Source organism: Mesoplodon mirus (assembly GCF_964341445.2).
Source record: "Mesoplodon mirus genome assembly, chromosome: 2".
NCBI classification, from domain to species: Eukaryota; Metazoa; Chordata; class Mammalia; order Artiodactyla; family Ziphiidae; genus Mesoplodon; species Mesoplodon mirus.
Genome location: NC_138977.1, coordinates 111,030,760 through 111,049,132, shown reverse-complemented (window position 1 = coordinate 111,049,132; position 18,373 = coordinate 111,030,760). Strand labels below are relative to the sequence as shown.

Here is an 18,373-nt window from a genome sequence, read left to right as displayed (position 1 = left end):
ATATAATTATTTTCCAATTTGTGGGTCTCTCACCCAAAGGGTATGGGATTTGATAATATCATGGAAGCGCCCCTCCTACCGACTCGTTGTGGCTTCTTCTTTGTCTTCGGGTATAAAATATTTTTTTCATCTTTTCCAGTTATATGCCCAGAAGTGGGATTGCTGGATCATATGCTAACTCTATTTTTAGTTTTTTAAGGAACCTCCATACTGTTCTCCATAGTGGCTGTACCAATTTACATTCCCACCAACAGAGTAGAAGGGTTCCCTTTTCTCCACACCCTCACCACCATTTATTGTTTATAGACATTTTGATGATGGCCATTCTGACTGGTGTGAGGTGATATCTCATTGTAGTTTTGATTTGCATTTCTCTGATAATTAGTGTCATTGAGCATATGTTCATGTGCCTATTGGCCATCTGTATGCTTCTTTGGAGAAATGTCTATTTAGATCTTCTGCCTATTTTTTGATTGGGTTGTTTGTTTTTTATTGTTGAGTTGTATGAGCTGTTTGTATATTTTGGAAATTAAGCCCTTGTCAGTCGCATTGTTTGCAAATATTTTTTTCCCAGTCTGTAGTTTGTCTTTTCATTTTGTTTTTGGTTTCCTTTGCTGTGCAAAAGCTTATAAGTTTGATTAGGTCCCATTTGTTTATCTTTGCTTTTATTTCTATTGCCTTGGGAGACTGACATAGGAAAGCATTGGTACAATTTACATCAGAGAATGTTTTGCCTATGATCTCTTCTAGTAGTTTTATGGTGTCCTGTCTTATATTTAAGTCTTTAAGCCACTTTGCATTTATTTTTGTGTATGGTGTGAGGCAGTGTTCTAACTTCATTGATTTACATGAGCCTGTCGAGCTTTCCCAACACCACTTGCTGAAGAGACTCTTTTCTCCATTATGTATTCTTGCCTCCTGTGTCAAAGATTAATTGACCGTAGGTGTGTGGGTTTATTTCTGGGGTCTCTATTCTCTTCCATTGATCCATATGTCTGTTTTTATGCCAATACCATGCTGTTCTGATTACTGTAGCTTTGTAGTATTGTCTGAAGTGTGGGAGGGTTATGCCTCCAGCTTTGTTCTTTTTCCTCAGGGTTGCTTTGGCAATTCTGGGTCTTTTATGGTTCCATATAAATTTTAGGATTATTTGTTACAGTTCTGTGAAAAATGTCATGGGTAATTTGATAGAGATCGCATTAAATCTGTAGATGGCTTTGGATAGTATGGCCATTTTAACAATATTAATTCTTCCAATCCAAGAGCATGGGATACCCTTCCATTTTTCTTACTGTGCCTCCCATTGGTATAACTGAAATGGAAGGGACCAAGGAACAGGAAGAGCTGGATGATACAGTCCTAGCCCACAGTGGAAGGTGAGAAGGGTAGAGAATAGATCTGAGAGTGGGGTAAAGGGAGATAACCAGCTCTATTCCAAGGAAAATGCAGGCAAGAGGACCTGATTAGTAAACTGTGTCTGGGTAAAAAAAAAAAAAACTAAAGCAAAAAAAGAAACAAGATGCTTTTGTACCAATGTACATGGACAACATTCATTTTAGATCTAAATTCTGGCATACTTTAAAGAAACATTCAACATATTTAACCAGTATTGTTAATCCAGTTTTCTCTTCACCAAGCCACTTCTAAAATCCAGTAGGCATATAATGGATGTGATTTCAGCCATAAGATTTCTAATTTCACTTTGGTTTTCCTGGTCAGGAAATTTATTATGTAAAAGACCTCTGAGGTTTGTAGCAGAGCATCCTTACCTTAGGGTCAAGGCTAAAATTTAGCCTTCTATAGGAAATGTTAAAAGATGCATTCTTCTTGATCTGATGGTAGGGTGGATGAGCACTCAGGCTTTTAATAGTAGACAGTTGACCTTTAGGCCTATCACCATTAAATTCTGTAAATCAGTAGCTTTACCACTGTCGTACCAAGCAGTGACCATTTATTTTCTCTTGCAGAGAACATCATGGGAATGCTATGCAGCCCTCTGTCAAGGATAACAGTGGTAGCCATGGCTCTCCTATCAGTGGAAAATTAGAAGGCATCTTCTTCAGCTGCAGCACTGAATTCAATACTGGGAAGCCACCCCAGGATTCACCTTATGGAAGATACAGGTTTGAGATTGCAGCAGAAAAACTTTTCAACCCCAATACTAACTTATACTTTGGGGACTTCTATTGTATGTACACTGCTTATCATTATGTGATTCTTGTCATTGCCCCTGTGGGATCACCAGGAGATGAATTTTGTAAGCAGCGCCTTCCTCAACTAAATTCCAAGGATAATAAATTTTTGACCTGCAGAGAAGAAGATGGGATGCTGGTTTACCACCATGCCCAGGATGTCATTTTAGAAGTCATTTACACTGACCCTGTGGATCTTTCTCTAGGTACCGTGGCAGAAATCACTGGTCATCAGCTCATGAGTTTATCTACTGCAAATGCAAAGAAAGATCCCAGCTGCAAAACCTGTAATATTAGTGTTGGACGTTAATGCCCACTTTTCTTATTCTTAGTCCCCTTTCTTCCCTTAGGAGCATTGATCCTCTGTTGTCCGTTTTCATCACCAGATGTTTTCCACTGAAGCATGCACATGCCGCTCTCACCAAAAGCAAACTGCCACTTATCAAATTTCATTCAGAGCTGTTTTAGTGTTTCCTATTCCCTACCCTTCCCCCTCCTTTCAATGCTGAAATATCCTAAGTTGTCCTTCTGACACTCTGTTGCCTAGATGCTGCAATGGTTTAATTTTTTCTTTAAGCCAAACATAACCAATTATATAAACTGCTCTAGCAAAATACAAAATAATGGAAAATAATGGCTTATAAATGGTGTTTAAATATGCACTCATTTTAATCTACTGAGCAAATATTGGGATTATTCCAAACCGCATGAAAGGGTGTAATTGCAGCATGAATTAAATCTTAAAGCCTAGAATTGTCAGCACTTCCAACTTGTTGTTTGACAGTGTTATTTATATTATTTATATTAGCTAACAGGAAACAACTACTGTGTTTCAACATAATAAATATAATAGAAAAATATTTTATTTGTATTGTATAAAATATTTACAGTCTTATAGAATATATAGTTACATTTTAATAGCAATTGTATACATGTCACGAAACCATTTCCCTTATCAAAGATGTAGTTTGTAAACCTCAAATAGTTGTGTATCTGTTCTAAGTAGATGACTTTAATTAAACAAATTTATGAAGGACATTATTCTGATTTATAAAATATCAGGTAAATACAGAGAAAACAATAAGCCTCTGAAATAGTCTGCTTCAGAAATAGTCAATGTTCTTCCCATCCAAACTATGTGAAAGTGTGAATTTGTTCAACATCATGCTTAAACATTACAGAAAAGAGAAATATAAACATGGTTGGTACAAGAGAAAATGTGGACCTTTTACTTATTTTTACAAAAGCAAAAGTAATAAACAGGTGGTTGGTTTAGTACAAAATAACTGCACACACTAAAGTGGATGAAGCAAATAAAATATCCTGGCTTCTTTCCCAAGGTGTCGTAGCAACAATTTCTAAACCTTTCATTTTATACAGAATGGAGAACAACTATATAGTTCATGGGAAAGTTTTTTGACTTCATAAAGTATAGACCTTGGAACATTAAAAAAAAAATTTCCAATGGAAAAATAGTTATATAATCTTATAGTAAACAAATATTAGCAATCATAACTATGATCACATTAGATTATATACTACAGACACATCTATCCAAAATACCTATTTTCAAATTTTAATACAATATTTTATTTTAATATAAACATCTGTTATATAGACAAAGATAATTCACAAAGTACATGCTATCAGAATGAACTTTGGTAATCAGAAATGTAAAATTTTAAGTAACAGATAAAATAATGTGCTATTTTTATATAGAAATAAAAAATTATCAGTGACACATTCTCATATATTTTAGGGTGCTGAAAGCCTAGCAGATTTAAGGAACAAGGTAGTAGATTTTTTTTTTAATCACTTAAAAATCTATTAGAAGTTTCAAATAAATTACATTCTTACTAGCTGTATTCCTTCCTACATAAAATAAAGTTTCTTTTCTTCCTCTCACTGATTTTTTAAAATTATGCTCTTTTCCATATGTCAATATAAACAATCTTTGGACACTAAGTAGACTTTCTTAACCAGTAGCCCATTTAACAGGTGGATGCTTTGTGTTATTTAGATTTGATAAAATAGATGTTTTCTGAAATAATTAGACTGACTGTGCATTTTCTCCCTGGCATGGAGAAGGCTAAATTTTATTTTCCAATTATACTGTTCCTTGTTGTATCTCCTCCCTTTTAATCCCTTCTACTCATTTATAATTACACTTGCCATCCATTCTTAAAAACAGCTAATACACTAAAGTGCCTCAATTTTCATTTGTCATAACTACTTAGCAAGAACGGCAGACGAAAATAAACTTGACTTATCTTGGGTCAAAGTGATCACAAACATTTCCTGAACCTCAAATAGTTTTGGCCACATCTTGCTTGCTGATGAGGACCTCTAATAGTCTCAGTTTGGCTTTTATATGCTTGTATTCGTAGTACTCATCTGCCATTGGTATCCTATCTTCCTTTTGTGGACTTCTGCAAAAAAGAAAATATTGTCCATTAGTTAATAATGAACCAACCAGTCATTAAAAATCCTTTTCTAACTCTTACATGAGAAAAGTACAGGGTAGCAGTTTCCACTTGATTTTTTCATCATGTCTTTTTTTCCCTTCCCTTTTACCTTCATTCACTCCCTCTTCCACATGTTACTAGGTTTCAATGTAACAGTACTCTGAGAAGTTAAAAATCTAAATGCTTTGCAAATATATCCAGTGCATAAACATGTAACGTTGGGGCAAGTGAAAAGTTCCGAGGGAAATAAAAACCAGAACCCTCAAGGCATTCTTATCTAGTCATTCTCCCATGATCCATGCCTGTGTAGAATGTTCAGCCCTTACAGTGATAGTTGTATTTTAAAATATCAACCTAAAGATACAACAGAAATTACATAACAGAAATAACGTATAAATGTATGGTAATAGGAGAAGAAACTAAGTAGTTAACCTTACAAACATGAAATATTTCTAAGTTTTCCTGTAATTATAATACCTAACTCTGCTAATGTATAGTAGAAGAATCACTGAGAAGTTTTTTTAAGGAATTTGAGTCTAAATTTCAGTGGTTCTCTTTGCACACTAATTGCACTAAGACTAGGCATATGATGATGCACATATTTTTATACATATGCCTTCTAACTACCAGATGTTCTTGACACTTATTTTGAAGAATAATTGGATAGCATCTGGAGTTAAAACCATTGCCTTCCCAGAAAAATACATTGCCAGGATATGTTTTCTAAAGGAAAGTAGTTACTTCAGGATCTCAGAAGGGTCTTTCCTCCTTTGTTAATAAAGATGGCCAACTGCTTTTAAAATATTTCCACCCATGTCTTTGAAATACAAGGGGTGGGTACACAGGTGAGGTCACCACAATTGCCGCTGAGTATAAATACAGATACTCTCCAATATTCGTATGGCTGAAAACACTTAATATTTTACCTATACCCCTTCTCTTTTCCCAGTACTGATAAAGATACATTTCTATTACTTCCAAATAAAAGAACAGCTAATCTATAAAGATTCCCTACGAATGTAGTTACCTACTTATGTTTTAACACTACATATACTGCCCTGAAATTTCTAGTTCAGAACTCAGAACAGCACACAAATCTTTAGACAGGGTTCCTCTTAAATGTTGTCTCAATTATTTAACATAATTGCTTTGCCTCCCTTCAGTATTCTGAGCCAAACTTATCATAACTGGGTGTCTAAATACCACCTTAATTTGTGTAAACATATCTAAGTGAATAAATGTTCTAATTTATAGGGAAATACTATAAGCCATTATGCAATTGTCCCTGGTCCTGCATACTCCATTTTAGCTAATAAACAAGAGTTCATTGGCCAGAGTGAAAATTTTTGCTAAGTATTTCCTTAAGCAGTTTTCTCATTATATAAAACATACTAAAGTGTTTAGCACAGTTCCTGGCTCATAACTGTTAATGTCATATCTAGATAATTATGCTTCTCACATGGTGAATATTACCAAGAACACTTATAGTACCTTAAAATTTTTAGTAGTCCATTTGCCTGGTTATTTTAGCTATGTACAGTTAACCCTTCCCAATGAAATGTTTTAGGAAAACAAGATCCATATTTCCTAGCCATTCAACTATTTGATTTTACTTGTAATATAGCACTACTTCTGCATTTAGTTTAAGTGTATTACCACAGGAGGGCATATTACCTCAATCAAGTATTAGGCATATCTGAAGTGAGTTTAGGACTCACCGGTGCACTAGAATACTATACACATAACATAACTAACTTCCCTGTATGGCAAAGGCATGCCAAGTACCATTGCAGACCCATTTGGCAGGACTAGTTAACACACTGGGAAGTTCTCAAACTCTTTAAAGTAAATTTCTGGGTTCAGATAGGTTAAAAAAAATGTAAACGTTGTATGGAAATTTTGTAAAGGAAAAAATGGAAATGGAAAAAGAAAACAAGAAATTATGTTTTATATTCTACATTTAACAACCGTGTAACATTTCTCACTAGATAACATCAGCAGAAAGGTAAGTAACTTGGACTTACAACAGTCAACTTGAAGATTCCACTAGAAAACTATGTGTGTTACACCTGTACTTGCTAAATGCAAAAAGTTTGAGAGGTCCAGTCCTACTGAACAGCCCTGGAGGACTGAAATAGAAAGTTCCTAAGAGGTGAGTAGACCAAACTTTCAGGATGTTTTTAGAAAACAGTTTCTTCTCCATCAGGGCAGCCCTCAGGCTGCTGAAATCAAAGCAGTTCAAGAAAGGCAGATACCTAGATGGAGAAGAATACTGAGGAGCCAGTGTATCACAGACTCCTACCTCTGCCACCCTAATAACTCCGTGACTTTGGCAAAGTTACACCCTTTAAAACTTTTTTTAAAGACTGACGTCCTACACGATAACTATAGCTTCCCAAAGTATCCCAGGAACTCTAACTATTTCCTCTTACAACTGTGGAAACAGGCTCAGGATAGCTAATTGGCTTGTCTCTGTCTCTTCCAGAAGTAGATTAATAATTCTTTTCTCATGATTTTATACATATGCATATATATAAGTTTGTTCACAATATACCAAAATTTAGAAGAAACTAATGGACTGCATAGTGAGACTGGGTTGACACAGAAAAAGAGAGGATATAGCTAAACATTTAAGGGATAGAAAGAATAGAAATGAACTCTTGACCAAATCCTGAAATAAAATAATTAAGGCCAGATCCTGAAGCTTAAAGAATATATTTAAAGCAAATGAAGAATTATTTAATAAAGTAGGGAGTAACCTGTAGAACTAAGTAACCAAGAACAAAGAAGTTATATGGGCTGAAAAATTAAATATTATAGTTTTTTTTTAAAGGTTTAGGTACATTCGATTGTAATGAGATTTATTGTGCAAAGTTAGGGATTTGGGGAGTTCATCTTTTATTTTTTAAAGCTTTGCTGTCTCATACTTGATAGCTACAGCCTCCCATAAAACATACCCAATAATGGTACTACCCAAATGTTGCATTAGGCAAATCCTGGGTCTAAGTCACTTTGGAAATTATTTATGTCTTGTATAAAGTCACTGTTCCTGAAAAAATTACAGCTCACTCTTAACAGCAGTTCTCTAGGAAATATTAGCTTAAAAAAATATCTCTGCCCACACTTACCTTCCTGTTTGTTTAAAAAACTGTTCCTCAAATTCTCTTAAGGCTTTCCGAAGTCTCTTCTTGTCAGCCCTAGTTTCTCGGAGATGGTCAAGAAGTACAGGCCTGTATCAGGTAAAATATATATGCTCTGGCATAACTGAGAGCTCATCATGAGCAGAGTTACCGATTTAGCAAAAGCATATTATGATACAGAAGTGTTCTGCCTAAAAGTGTGTCTTTTGAATAAATATGACACATGTAGAGCGTGACCATAGGGGAGCACATCACTGAGGACATTACTTGATGAAAATAATGTCCTAGGAAAATGGAAAGGGCAGACAGGAGGCAAGCAGACTGAGTCCATTATAATAAGTGGTGAGGGTAAAGGCCACATGAATACATGAGGGAGAGACAGACATTTTGGAGGAATACTCATCAGTATTTGGTGATAGACTAAACATAAGAGGCACAAAAGGGAGAGATTTGAAAGAAAATTCTACCCTTAATCTAGAGTATAGGGGGAATGGCAAAACCCTTGGGAATGAAACAAAGACACAGAGAAAGCTATAATTATGTCACAGATTCTACTCACTTCATTCTAAGACAAGAGAGAAAAGTCATATACTTCAGAGCAGGAATTTTTATCTGGGGAACTTGTGTCTGGTTCCAGAAAGTTTGTGAACTCCCTGAAATTATATATGGGCATTTTCTAAAAAGTAAAAAAATTCCATTGCTTTCAAAAAAGTCCAACACCCCCCAAGAAGTTAAGAACAGCTGCTTTAGAACAGCCAGCCAGCCAGCAGCCTACCAACCAAGAAAGAAAGAGAAGAAAAGGAGGGAAAAAGAGGAGAGAGGGAACCAGGGAGGGAGGGAAAGAGGAGGAAAGGGAGGGAATAAGGAAGGATTGATGTTCTGCTTCCAAACAGGTCACTCTTCTCTGAGCTGAAATTGGGGTACCAACTGATACAAGCACACTAAAATCTCAGCTTGCAACTTAGTGCTTGGTCTTGCCTCATATTTATGGGGATTCCATCCCTATCTTGGGGCATATACTCACCACACTATTATACATGTTAAAGAAAATCTCATGATCTGTCCTGTAATATACAAACCAAAGAAGGCCAAATGATCAAGAGGAGTGCCAGCTACTGAATAATGATAATAACAATAATGATAATACTAATGAAAATCCAAATGGCTCCTGACTGAGTGGCCATTAGGAGAAAAAGGTCAGCTCATTTACTTAAGTCCCAGTCTGGAGAAACCATTTTATCTAAATAGAATAGACTAGGATAAAGGCCCTGACAACTGCTGACCCAACACAGGATCCCAATTCCTTTTGGTCCATCATTTTCAAAGGCCAACTCTGCTTTACACACTGTCAAGCATTAGATTGGTGCCAGACCCTGCTGAAAAGAATGTGCAAGTGTAACAAATGGACCATTAGCATTTATGACATCCTTGGGACCTTATTGGGAGCCTTGGTTCCTCATGGCTTTGTCTTCTCAATTTTCCTGTTAAAAGGATAACCAGATTATGCTTTCTGCTGGATAGCATTTTTTAGAGCATGTAATAGCTCTTCTGAATTTTGTGTGTACAGACATATAATGTCCCCCAGACCAGAAGGAGTTAAAAGGAGACTCCACACTGAGGATTCACACTCACATGGTGGCCTCATGTAAATTGGACATGGAGAGAGCTGGTTGTTTGATTTCTTTCTTTTCATCTGGTAGCAGGAGCCTAACAGGCTCAGTCTCATTAGAGTAGGTGAGGTGGTCGCCAATAGGAAGGTGGGATGCTGGGTTTGGCAAAGAAAGTTGTTGGCTTCCCTGTGGACAGTCTTCATCAGAGTCTTCTTCCTCCTGCTTATCATAGGAAGAATTAAATAAAGTTACAAAATGCTAAGTGCCTCTTGAGGAAGCAAAACCAGGAAGGGGAACCATAAATAAACACAATGAAAACAGTAGATGATCCCTGTGGCTACTGAGAACCAAGAAGAAAGCAACCAAGAGAAACTCTTGCTCAGTTGCATCAAAAAACTTGCAGAAGTTAATGAGCAAAGAAGCACCCATCCTGGGCTAAAATGCTCACCAAGCTCAGATCTCTCTGCTGGGCCAAAGCAGGCACAGACATCTAGGATATGTTCCAATCTGGGCTGCACTGCCTAGTAATTCTTCCCTTTCACCCAGGCCTTCTGGGCCCCAGCTTCTTAACAGTTATATGGGTTAGGATGAAATGGACCATAGACTTCTTTTGTCATCCAGAAATACCCCAAATCAGGTCCTGGTGTGGGCCACTTTCAGATACAGAGAATACTCAGATAATTGACAAATTCAGGGAAGAGCTCTATGAAGGCCAAAACAAAATGGAATTACTGCTTAACCTGTTCAGGTAATGCTTATCACAACCAAAAGATTTTCTTGCAAGGAAATCTGAAAGTCATACCCCATTTTAAATTATGCTTCCTTAATTGGAAAATTTCAAAAAGTATGAACCACTATTGTCTTTGTCTTTAGAGTTGTGGAAATATAAATGTACTGAAGTATACTTAAATTTGAATTTGTTAATATTTCTTTTAATATTGATATCTTGAGCAAGTGACTGTTCTAATATTGATGGAGTAGGATGTGTGGTGCTTTTCAAGTTCTGTATTCCCATAAATCATTCTTTATTAAAAGTAGTCTAACTCAGTTTCAGTATTCATATTTTCTATTGAAATAATTCTACTTCTATCTTGCACAGAGATGGTCAAATGGTACCAAAAACAAATGCTGCATTATATCAAGGAACATACTATCAATTTTCTTATTAAAGGGGAAAAATTAACAACACACAGACTAGAACAGCTCTGTTCTGTCTAGCTGTGTTGTTGTAAATTAGGTAATGCCAAACTAAAATCCATCAGTTGTTCTCCTCACCCAAGCAATGAAAGCAAGTGTAATAACTGGCTTCAAAAATAGAATTGCTATCTATTCCTGTTTCACAATAGTTTTAATTATCAGCCACTGTTAAGTATAGTATTGGAGTTGAGGGAGACCACGTTTCTACTTTGTGAAATAACAACTGGCCTTGTTAGCAGCACATCCTGCAAAGAAGGCTCCTTTATAACTCTCATGGTGCTACCTCCCTAACTAAACATCAATACAAAGCACAAGGACACATTTCTAGTTAATGCAAACATCCCAACTTACAATTGTTGGAATAAGGGAAGGCGTGGACAAGATTTGCTTGATAATTCTGTATCTGTCATAAAGAGGCTTTATGAGGTTCTTGTCTTGCTTAGTTACCTGGAAAACATGAAATTAATTATTGTTCCTTTCTCGAACAAGAATGAAAACACATCAATGTTTTTAGGAGGCCAAAAAAAAAAGTTTGGAAGCCTCTAAGGGATTACAATACTAAAATGCAACAGTAATTTTAAAAAGGTAAGTCATTTATAAGACAGTGTATGAAGCACACGCCAATTTTCTTCTACGAAAGTTTCTTAAAGGATAGGTCCAAGTTTAGAAATACGTTTTTAAAGCTTACTGAAGGAGTCCTCAATGTTTAAATGGTAAGGACCCTGTTCTTTAATTACTTCTTCATTCTTAAAAAACCAATGGGTGACCCAAGAGCTATTTATTTTTCTTCTGAAACATGTATTTTATCTGACTTTCAAGATCTTTTATATCCACAGACACCAACCTTCTCCAGGTCTTTATCACTACATACTTGGATTATATGCTAGTTTACTGGCTAAATCTGACATAAACTAAATATTTTGGATAAAACAGTTAACAACTCTGAATTCTCAATTTCCTACCTATACAACAAGGAAGTTGGAGTTAAAAAGTTCCTTCCAACAAAAAAATTTCATAACCTCTTGTTTACTAATGTATTCTATTACCCTGCTGCTCTTTGACTCATCCCTAAGCACCATTTCTAACATGTCACAAAGTACATAAAATTTTAAACAGTTTCTACTTATCTATTAATCATCTACCTACCTACCTATCCCAACCTATCTACCTCTCCAGCCAAAATGACCAAACTCCTCTGATTGCCTTCGTTTTCCTCCCTGATGTGTGTCCTGCATTAAGTTTTCTACATATTTACCACAAACAACCTCCTTTTCATTCTAGTCCAATGGTTCTCACTCAGCAGGTAGTGGGAAGGAAATGGTAGAAATAGCACATAGCATAATTGCCCAAGTGTCCTATCTGACTCTGCCTTCCAGATCCCCTCTGAGAATCCTGAAGGAAAAGAAAATGACTCAAGCAGGTGTATTTTTAAAGCTTTCAAGTTATTCTCATGCTACCTTACCCCCATATCCCAGTTGAAAACCATTCTGGCCCATTTTTTTTTTTTAAACATCTTTATTGGAGTATAATTGCTTTACAATGGTGTGTTAGTTTCTGCTCTATAACAAAGTGAATCAGTTATACGTATGTCCCCATATCTCTTCCCTCTTGCGTCTCCCTCCCTCCCACCCTCCCTATCCCACCCCACTAGATGGTCACAAAGCACCGAGCTGATCTCCCTGTGCTATGCGGCTGCTTCCCACTAGCTATCTGTTTTACATTTGGTAGTGTATATATGTCCATGCCACTCTCTCACTTTGTCACAGCTTACTCTTCCCCCTCCCCATATGCTCAAGTCCATTCTCTAGGAGGTCTGTGTCTTTATTCCCGTCTTACCCCTAGGTTCTTCATGACCATTTTTTTTTCTTAGATTCCATATATATGTGTTAGCATACGGTATTTGTTTTTCTCTTTCTGACTTACTTCACTCTGTATGACAGACTCTACGTCCATTCCACCTCACTACAAATAACTCAATTTCGTTTACAAAGCTACAGTAATCAAGACAGTATGGTACTGGCACAAAAACAGAAATATAGATCAATGGTACAGGATAGAAAGCCCAGAGATAAACCCAAGCATATATGGTCACCTTATCTTTGATAAAGGAGGCAAGAATATACAGTGGAGAAAAGACAGCCTCTTCAGTAAGTGGTGCTGGGAAAACTGGACAGGTACATGGAAAAGTATGAGATTAGAACACTCCCTAACACCACACACAAAAATAAGCTCAAAATGGATTAAAGACCTAAATGTAAGGCCAGAAACTATCAAACTCTTAGAGGAAAACATAGACAGAACACTCTATGACATAAATCACAGCAAGATCCTTTTTGACCCACCTTCTAGAGAAATGGAAATAAAAACAAAAATAAATAAATGGGACCTAGTGAAACTTAAAAGCTTTTGCACAGCAAAGGAAACCATAAACAAGACCAAAAGACAACCCTCAGAATGGGAGAAAATATTTGCAAATGAAGCAACTGACAAAGGATTAATCTCCAAAATTTACAAGCAGCTCATGCAGCTCAATAACAAAAAAACAAACAACCCAATCCAAAAATGGGCAGAAGACCTAAATAGACATTTCTCCAAAGAAGATATACAGACTGCCAACAAACACATGAAAGAATGCTCAACATCATTAATCATTAGAGAAATGCAAATCAAAACTATAATGAGGTATCATCTCACACCGGTCAGAATGGCCATCATCAAAAAATCTAGAAACAACAAATGCTGGAGAGGGTGTGGAGAAAAGGGAACCTTCTTGTACTGCTGGTGGGAATGTGAATTGATACATCCACTATGGAGGTTCCTTAAAAAACTACAAATAGAACTACCATATGACCCAGCAATCCCACTACTGGGCATATACCCTGAGAAAACCATAATTCAAAAAGAGTCATGTACCTAAATGTTCATTGCAGCTCTATTTACAATAGCCAGGAGATGGAAGCAACCTAAGTGTCTGGCCCATATTGATCTTCCTTTTCTCTGAACTTCTCTGTGTCTCACTGTCTGGGCCTTAACTGTTTTCTGTGTTTCAGTCTTGTCTGCCCAAATAAATTATATCACATATTTCTTCAAATTCTCACAGTACCCAATGTATCCCCTTTCTTACTACCCATCTAAAAACCCAGGTTTATATGCAAAAGTAGTCTAATTTTTAGAAGTCTTCATGTAAATTCCACAGGCTATATAGCCCAAGGCTCTTTTATTTTCAGTAGAAAGAAAGACCACCTCTCTCTGTAGAGCATTTTAAGTATTGGTTAAGTAACTCCAAGAGCCTTTCATTTTCTAGCTCAATCATTCCTTAAACAGTTTCTTAGTCATGACACATGTTTACACAGAAAATAAAAAATTCTTTCATGTATTCCATGGGATTTTAATAGGTGACAAAGAAATCTCTAAGTTCAGAAAACAGTGAAATAATGTTTTTTTATTCAGTATCTTTTTGGGACTTATATTCCATAGAAAGCTCTTCAGAAAATGATGCATTTAACTATTATTGGCATCTCTATTGCAGTTTGATTTTTTTTTGGTTTTATTTATTTTTAGTATATTGTCTGGATTCTAGAAAAGCTAAATTTAGACTTAAAAGAGAGAAAAGAGTGACCAAAAAGCAAGTTAGAATGATGAATGCCATTATAGAAAAGTTCCTTCCACAAATGCTAGATAAAAGTCGGGGTACAGGTACAATGTATGGCACTCATCTTTCACTCTCATGATTCTATGATTTTACTTTTAGGATCATTATTAAAGTAATCCCCAAAGACAGATGTGAGGGTTCAATGGCCGTAAGTACAGGACTTCAATGCCATAAGTGCTTATCCTCAAATATATGTGCACAGGAAGGCATGCTGCCTGAAGAAGAAGGGTTAGTGGTGAGATTATGTGCCAGGAGCTGTCTTCTACTCAGGGGCCTATGGACACCAGCTATTATGAGGCCTGCAATGTCAATCTTCATGGTGGAAAATGAGTCAAGACGTAGGTTCTGCAGGATAGGTACCTCAAATCTAAGGGGCAGAAATACATTAGACTTTGCTATTCCTCGGCCACTTTCTACTAAGAATCAGACCATTCTCTCCTCTTAATTCAATGGCTCTGTTTCTGAAATGCATCCTCCCTCCCTAATTCTTCATATTGGTGGCTGACTGTGGTATGTTAGTAGTATCTAACTTATGATTTTTATTTAAATGGAGAAAATAAGGACTGTGTTGAATAACCTGAAAGAGCCAGAGACAGATATCCAGCACATGAATGGGTTGTCAGACTTTAAAGATAAATATAAGGAGGTAAACCCCAAAGCTAATTATCCTTACTTCCTGCTCCATTTTATATGGCATCAGAAGAAATGTAACTTAAAGGAGGTTGAGCAAGAAGGGACTGTGCATAGAACAAAATTTGATATACTTTGTTGATAGCTTGACAATTCCGTCATGAAAAACTCCTGGCCCCCTATCCAGTAGGTTACTTGAATTATCAAGATCTGGAATAGTACCCCCCAAACAAGCTGGCTTTCCAAGCAGAACTGCTGCTGAGTGGTCAGTCCAAGTGTTATTTCCTTCTAGGCCCTGGTCAGAAAGTTGGAGAAAAAACTGCCACAACTTAAGTGTTTTTACCACCATGCTTGTTTTCCGTTCTCCCCATGGCACCGGTCCCATGTATTCTTTCACAGTAAACCATGGAAACATAAAAATCAGTCGAACCGTCACCATAAACAAGCTCTCTCCTTGAGAGGGAGGTAAAACTGACATTCTCCTCTCTGGACAGTGAGTGACAAGAATCTATTACTCTTTAGCTTTAGGGACTCAAGTCTTGCCAAACTTTCCCTGTGTCTAAGTCTCCCCAGCCCCTCACTGAGGGAGAAAGTATACGTGGAACAAGTCTGACAGCTTGAACTAACCAGTCAGTCCAACAACATGGGAAGTCAATAAAGAACATAATCATACAAAGCAACTGCTGAAGAGAATGGCTTGGTCAATTCAGATTTCTAAGCGAATTAATATTGACCTTGAAAACAGAGGTCATGAGTTCAGATAACTGGCTTCAAGAATTACACACTATTTTTAATTTGGAAAATTATGGTATCTCTGAACCTTAGATTCTTAATTTGCAAATTCTTAATATGCAGAATGAGGATCATTTTTAATTATCTTATGTAAATGTCCCTGGCACAGAGTCAGGCATACTAAATGTTATTTAAGCTATCAAACTAGTTGATTTGAGGTTACTATCAATGTTGTAAATTACTAATAAAGGAATACCATGGTGCTATTAAAGCATAAATTTTAAAGATAAAAAAATTGAGAAGCACTCTATGTCTTGATATAAAAAGCTATCTAGAATATGCAAAGTGAAAAAAGGATACATAATTATGTAGCCTGCTACGTTTTTTCAAAAGGGGCAAATTAAGAATGTGTATCAATACTTTCTTGTATATGCTTTATATAGAAACTCCAAAAGGACACCTAAAACATTCATAGCAATAGTTACACCTGCTTAGAGTGGGAGACCTCAGAACTGGACCTGGCAGATGGGGTGGGAAGGAGTCTTTTTAACGTGTAACCTTTTATATTTTTTGAGCTATGTGAGAAAGTATTACCTATTCAGAAAATTAAATTTTTGTTAAAAGGGTAAGTAGAAGAACTTGACGGGATCTTCCTTTTGGTGCATTTTACCTGTAAGTCTTCCCTCTCTCCAATGCACAACTACTCACTAATCAGTTATCAAATTTTTACTTGATTTAAAAAAATAAAATGAATTATTATGTTTTTTAAAAATCTGCTTTTCTACACGACGACCCAAAACCTATGGGATGCAGCAAAAGCAGTACTAAGAGGGAAGTTTATAGCAATACAATCCTACCTCAAGAAACAAGAAACATCTCAAACAGCCTAACCTTACACCTAAAGCAATTAGAGAAAGAAGAACAACAACAACAAAAAAAAAACCCCAAAGTTAGCAGAAGGAAAGAAATCATAAAGATCAGGTTGATCAGAAAGAAATGAAGGAAATGATAGCAAAGATCAATAAAACTAAAAGCTGGTTCTTTGAGAAGATAAACAAAATTGATAAACCATTAGCCAGACTCATCAAGAAATAAAGGGAGAAGATTCAAATCAATAGACTTAGAAATGAAAAGCAGTATGGAGGTTCCTTAAAAAACTTAAAAATAGGACTACCATACAACCCAGCAATTCCACTACTGGACATATCCCCTGAGAAAACCATAATTCAAAAAGAGTCATGTACCACAATGTTCACTGCAGTTCCATTTACAATAGCCAGGACATGGAAGCAACCTAAGTGTCCATCGACAGATGAATGAATAAAGAAGATGTGACACATAAATACAATGGAATATTACTCAGCCATAAAGAGAAATGAAATTGAGTTATTTGTAGTGAGGTGGATGGACCTAGAGACTGTCATACAGAGTGAAGTAGGTGAGAAAGAGAAAAGTAAATACCGTATGCTAACACACGTATATGGAATCTAAAAACAAACAAACAAATCATTCTGAAGAATCTAGGGGCAGGACAGGAATAAAGACACAGACATAGAGAATGGACTTGAGGACACGGGGAGGGGGAAGGGTAAGCTGGGATGAAGTGAGAGTGGCATTGACTTACATATACTACAAAATTGTAAAATAGATAGCTAGTGGGACGCAGCTGCATAGCACAGGGAGATCAGCTAGGTGGTTTGTGACCACCTAGAAGGGTGGGATAGGGAGGGTGGGAGGGGGATGTAAGAGGGAGGGGATATGGGGATATATGTATACGTATAGCTGATTCACTTTGTTACAAAGCAGAAACTAACACACCATTGTAAAGCAATTATATTCCGATAAAGATGTTAAAAAAAAACCAACCTTTGCTCCTCAAAGATGCTGCAGTTAATGAAGGGCCAGAAGAAGTAACTGCCATTACTCATCCAGTTGGTAATTTGTGCTGTGCACCTGACTCCACCTACAGTTCTTGGAAAGGACAATAAAAAGGGGATATATGCCAGTACCAATTCACGATTTTCAAAAGAAAAGAACATAAATAAGCACCACAATCAGACCTAGGGTTGATTCATTCATTTCCAGTGCTCAACGGATGCCCTGTGATCGAAAAGTGATTATCTCCAAAAATCATCCGTAGATGATGGAGGAAGATTACTCGGTAGCAGTATCTGAACTGACAAGGCAATGCTGTAGGGTTTATCAGCTTTAGTATGAGCTCTGACTAAACACCAAATGCAAAAATTTCAAGAGGAGTCATAACGAAGGTCTCTTTATAAAAGAAATAACCTCATCTTGGAAGCTTAATATTTAATGCATTTTAAGCAGTAGAGCAAAGACTCCAGATGAAAATCATCCATCAATTTGAGTTTAAAGAATTGGGACCTAATGAGATAATCTCAAACGTGAATAAGCTCACTGAGGAGCCAGGAATAATACTATTGTGGAAATTTTCAATCCTCCCTTTGCTTCTTCTGTGGCTTCTGGACTCCCCCTTAGGAACCACCTAATAGCTGCCTAGCCACTTCATGGTCTGCTGTGTTAAGCTCTCCCAGGAACAGTACTGCAGCTTTAGATACTGAGACATACATGTTCTACTGCAGATGCTCTCTACTTAAAGGGCCTCACTTTAGCCTACTGCAAAGATAGGTTTATTTGAAGGGGTTTCTGATGCTAAACAGTTTAACGGCTATTTCTTTTAAAATAACAGAAATAAATTGCCGTTTAAATAAAGATGACTTCTAAAGAGCTCAGA

At 36.6% G+C, this 18,373-nt stretch overlaps 2 protein-coding genes across 5 annotated transcripts in view; one reads left to right on the top strand and one right to left on the bottom strand.

Annotated features, from left to right (window-relative positions):
- Window positions 1-2,502, top strand: part of PHYHIPL (phytanoyl-CoA 2-hydroxylase interacting protein like) — a gene marked incomplete at both ends in the record, with an annotated part of 96,095 nt that extends 93,593 nt beyond the window's left edge. For both annotated transcript variants that reach the window (XM_082642073.1, XM_082642074.1), the window contains one exon: window positions 1,968-2,502. In XM_082642073.1, coding sequence (XP_082498199.1) covers window positions 1,968-2,502 — 535 coding nt within the window. The remainder of the gene's footprint in view (window positions 1-1,967) is intronic.
- Window positions 2,503-3,037: 535 nt separating this feature from the next.
- Window positions 3,038-18,373, bottom strand: part of FAM13C (family with sequence similarity 13 member C) — a 137,178-nt gene continuing 121,842 nt past the window's right edge. For 2 of the 3 annotated variants that reach the window (XM_082634866.1, XM_082634864.1), the window contains 4 exons: window positions 10,956-11,051; window positions 9,430-9,629; window positions 7,786-7,887; window positions 3,038-4,621 (listed from right to left, as the gene is read on the bottom strand). In XM_082634866.1, the coding sequence (XP_082490992.1) occupies window positions 4,498-4,621; window positions 7,786-7,887; window positions 9,430-9,629; window positions 10,956-11,051 (522 nt within the window). In that variant the 3' untranslated portion in view covers window positions 3,038-4,497. The remainder of the gene's footprint in view (window positions 4,622-7,785; window positions 7,888-9,429; window positions 9,630-10,955; window positions 11,052-18,373) is intronic. The other variant, XM_082634865.1, reaches the window with a different exon arrangement.